Source organism: Sapajus apella, unplaced genomic scaffold, assembly GCF_009761245.1.
Source record: "Sapajus apella isolate SASKATOON/1434 unplaced genomic scaffold, GSC_monkey_1.0 scaffold4247, whole genome shotgun sequence".
NCBI classification, from domain to species: Eukaryota; Metazoa; Chordata; class Mammalia; order Primates; family Cebidae; genus Sapajus; species Sapajus apella.
The window spans coordinates 521-4916 of record NW_022441173.1 but is presented as its reverse complement, the minus strand read 5'-3'; the positions used below and the strand labels follow the sequence as shown (position 1 = coordinate 4916).

The window sequence follows — 4396 nt, the reverse complement described above, 5'->3', positions numbered from 1 at the left end:
AGCCTCTGAGGTCCTTTTTTTTTTTTTTTTTTTGAGACAGAGTTTTGCTCTTGTTGCCCAGCCTCCACCTCCTGGGTTCAAGTGATTCTCTTGCCTCAGCCCCCCGAGTAGCTGGGATTGCAGGCATGCGCCACCGTGCCTGGCTAAGTTTGTATTTTTAAGTAGAGGTAGGGTTTCTCCATGTTGGTCAGGCTGGTCTCAAATTTCCGAGCTCAGGTGATCTGCCTGCCTCAGCCTCCCAAAGTGTTGGGATTACAGGTGTGAGCCACTGTGCCCAGTCGAGGTCCTCTTTTTACATAGTATGCACTAAACCATCACACCAACATTGTATCTGATTTTTGCATTAGAAAATTTTTTTTTCTGGAAAATAAAAATATTTTTATTGAATTTGCCTAGGAAATCTAGGGAGATCTGGAACATATTCTCCTCTGAGCTATTGTATATGACTGTATCTCAAGTCATTCTCAAATTTCTCTGTCTCTTTTTTCCATCCAAACTGTGCTCAGTATAAATTACCAGGATGTCCCAGGGACTTTAACCCTGTGTGTGGCAGTGACACGTCCACTTATCCCAATGAATGTACTCTGTGCATGAAAATCATGTAACGTGATTTTACAACTGTAAAATTTTCCTTCATTTCTTTTTTTTTGTTTGTTTCTTTGTTTTTTTGACACATAGTCTCACTCTGTCACCCAGGGTGGAGTGCAGTGGCAAAATCTTGTCTCACTGCAACCTCCACCTCCTGGGTTCAAGCAATTCTCATGTCTCAGCCTCCTAAGTAGCTGGGATTACAGGCACCACCATGCCCGGCTAATTTTGTATTTTTAGTAGATATGGGGTTTCACCATGTTGGCCATGCTAGTTTCAAACTCCTGACCTCAAGTGATCCATCTGCGTCGGCCTCCCAAAGTGTTGGGATTACAGGCGTGAGCCACCGTGCCCGGCCTCTTCGTTTCTTTTGATGGATTTTGATTACTTAGGAGGTAGTGTCTGTTTTCTTGGATATAAGTATCAAAAGTGACATGGTAGTTCTCAGTTTTCAGGGTGTTGGTTAAAAAGATGCAAAATCCTCAGTGCATTTTTCAAGTCAAGTTAAAGAACGAGATGTAATCAAATTATTTTATTGCCCATGAATTTGAAATTTCATAAAATTAAGAGTCTATTGAATAGTTAAACTCTGTGGAGTATTAAGTTTTATCTTTAATTCAAGGGGCATGTGTGGGTGATCTGCACACCCTGTGCTACTAGTCGGGAAATAGGACTTACTGACTTTACTTAGTGGAATGCTAAGTAATGAGTGTATTATACTTGATACGCTTCATGTAGCACACCTGACCAGGTGACTGTGACTGCTTCTTCAGGCATGCAGCTTTGTATAGAGCAGGGATTCATTATGTGGCTTCAGCCGGTCTTCTCTGATTTTTTTTTTTTTTTTGAGACTGAGTCTCACTTGTGGCCTGGCTTACTGCAACCTCTTCCTCCCAGGTTCAAGCAATTCTCCTGCCTCAGCCTCCCAAGCAGCTGGGATTATAGGCATGTACCATCACACCTGGATAATCTTTGTATATATATATATTTTGATTTGGAATTTTGCTCTTATTATCCAGGCTGGAGTGCAATGGCACAATCTCAGCTCACTGCAACTTTCACCTCTGGGGTTCAAGAGATTTTCCTGTCTCAGCCTCCCAAGTGGCTGGGATTACAGGCAAGAGCCATCATACCCAGCTAATTTTTGTACTTTTAGTAGAGAAGGGGTTTCACCATATTGGTCAGGCTGCTCTTGCACTCCTAACCTCAGGTGATCCACTTGATTTGGCCTCCCAAAGCGCTGGGATTACAGGCATGAACCACCACACCTGGCCTAATTTTTGTATATTTAGTAGAGATGGGTATTCACCATGTTTGCCAGGCTGGTCTTGAACTCCTAACCTCCAATGATTCGCCCACCTCAGCTTCCCAAAGTGCTGGGATTACAGGCGTGTTCAGCCCTCTGAGTGATTCTTTGGGGTTAGTGTCCTGTGCCTTAGGGTTAGGGAAAAAATGGCTGAGTGGGGACTTTCACCCCGTTTCCTAGATTTAGCTTTAAAAAATGATTAAGTGTAGCCCTGAAGGAATATAATGTATAATTACATGGGTCCTTTTAATATTAATAGTGAGGCAGTTTCAGTATGATAGGTAATGATTGTGTTTCTATGATTGTTCAGTTTGCAGGGAAGATGGTCATGATATTAAAATCATCCAAAATGAACCCTGCTAATGGAGCAGTTTACAGAAAAGAAGATGGAGTTACCACCTTGATTGGCACACTAGATAAATCGCATTTCCTCTTTTTCTTTTCCTATGTTTCTTTGCACGAGGTTTGTTAACCCACATTTTCTAAGAGGAGATATGGAAGACAGCTATGTGTAGTGATAGATAATTTAAAGAAAGAAAGAATCTTCGTTTCTTGGCTTTTGCTCCTAGAATTAAGCTTACTGCCTAGATGATTTGTGCATTGGTTTATTCAGTTGAAATAAAATCAGCATTGAATTCAGTTCTTACTGTTCTCTGTTGAAAATGCTGTTCTCATTTCAGGGGAGGCAGAATTTTACCTCTATCCTTTAAGAGTTTTTCAGCTGGGTCAGAGAATTAAATGAACATAAGACAGATCAACAGGATCAGAAGCATACAGACTTATTTAATACAAATTTCACTTGGCATGGGTGTCTTCAAAAAGAAACGCTCAAAGACACATAGTTGAACACTGATATGCTGAATTAGACAAACAGTAGTGAATTATGAAAGTGTGGCATGGCAGATGGGCTTGGGCTGAGTTAATTGGGTGGAGAAATGGCTGGGAGGATAAAGTTTATTTGTACACATTTCCCTTGACCTCAATTTCCAATTTTCCCCAGTCCTTGATGATAAAAATGTTACTTTACTTCTGGCATAGGGAGGATATCTTTCACATGGGAATTTTATCTCCTGCTTTTAAGAAACAGAAGGAAAGTTATAATGACCTTCTTGCACCTGCTGTTCTTCAAGTGTTTTTAACACAAAACAGTCAATATTGCCAGGGCAGCATATTTTGGGTTGGCATATTCTTAACACCTTCGTCACTCAGCAGCCTCACATGGCTCTGTTCCTCTCAGGCATGGGTAAATTTCAGTGGGTGAAAAGTGGAGTTGTTGAGAGGGTAAGACCTAATTCCTTTCCCTAATTCTTGGATAATTTTATGTGTAATTGGTATAGTGTTGGCTGCACATGGCAAATAACTGTAAGATACTTGGATCTAACATTAACCCAAACTGGTAAAGAATCAATGGAGGTACAAATATTTATTAGATTAAAAATTTCCTTTCAATACAGTTTCCATTCTGAGTTCACACAGGAGTTTGGCTTTTCTTAGATCAGTGGTTCTCAATCCAGGGTGATTTTCCCCAAGGGGACATTTGGCAGTGCATCTGGAGGCATTTTTGGTGTAACAGCTGAGGTGCGGAGTGCTACCCAGGGATGTTTCTAAACAACCTGCATTGCATAGGCAGCCCCCAACAGCAAGGAATTTTCCAGTCCAACCTCAATAGTGCTAAGATTGAGACATCCTGGTTTAGAGTTTGATACAGCATAAGCATTTTATAACAATAAGTGACCAGGGATTCAGAATGACAGCATTTTCCAGGTAGAGAATTTTGAGTCATAGGGCCTGGGTTTAAGTACGTTCCAGCACCAGGACATGGTGAGACACGATGCAAGAGGTCGCTGGGAGAGTGGTATAGTGGAAGAACATGGTTTTTGGGGGTGAGCTAAATATGAGTTCATTTTGATTCCAATTCTTGTGTTTCTGTTTTCAGATCTGAAAATGGGCTGATGCTTAGCTCCTGGAGCTATGGTGAGGAAACTGCTTAGCATAGTGTTTGGCACATAGAAACCACGGTAATAGGTGCTACTGTTGCTTCAGGCACCTCTCCTAGAGAGGAGAAAACAGGCCCACAAAGACAAACACATTTGCTTAAGGTGAGAGAACACATTTAAAGCTGAGCCTGGACCTCCTATGGTGGCTCATGCCTGTAATCCCAGCACTTTGGGAGGCTGAGGTGGGCAGATCACAAGGTCAGGAATTCAAGACCAGCCTGGCCAATATGGTGAAACCCCATCTCTACTAGAAATACAAAAATTAGCCGGGACTGGTGGCACGCACCTGTAGTCCCAGCTAGTCGGGAGGCTGAGGCAGGATAATCACTTGAATCCAGGAGGTGGAGGTTGCCAGCTTGGGTGACAGAGTGAGACTCCGTCTAAAAAACAAAAAAACAAAAAACAAAACAGCCCAGTCTAGGAGCCTGGACCTGCAAATTTTAAGTCCTCTGTTTTTACACAAAATAGGGGTGATGAAGTGGAAATCTGTATAACATAAATGTAC

General features: G+C 41.8%; 1 protein-coding gene across 1 annotated transcript; it reads left to right on the top strand.

Annotated features, from left to right (window-relative positions):
• Positions 1-446: 446 nt before the first annotated feature.
• LOC116547708 (serine protease inhibitor Kazal-type 2-like) lies at positions 447-2329 on the top strand (the record flags this gene model as incomplete). The annotated part of the gene is made up of 2 exons (XM_032273566.1): positions 447-601; positions 2212-2329. Coding segments are annotated over 2 exons (201 nt in total), but the record flags the coding sequence as incomplete, so codon positions are not given.
• Between the last annotated feature and the right edge of the window lie 2067 nt (positions 2330-4396).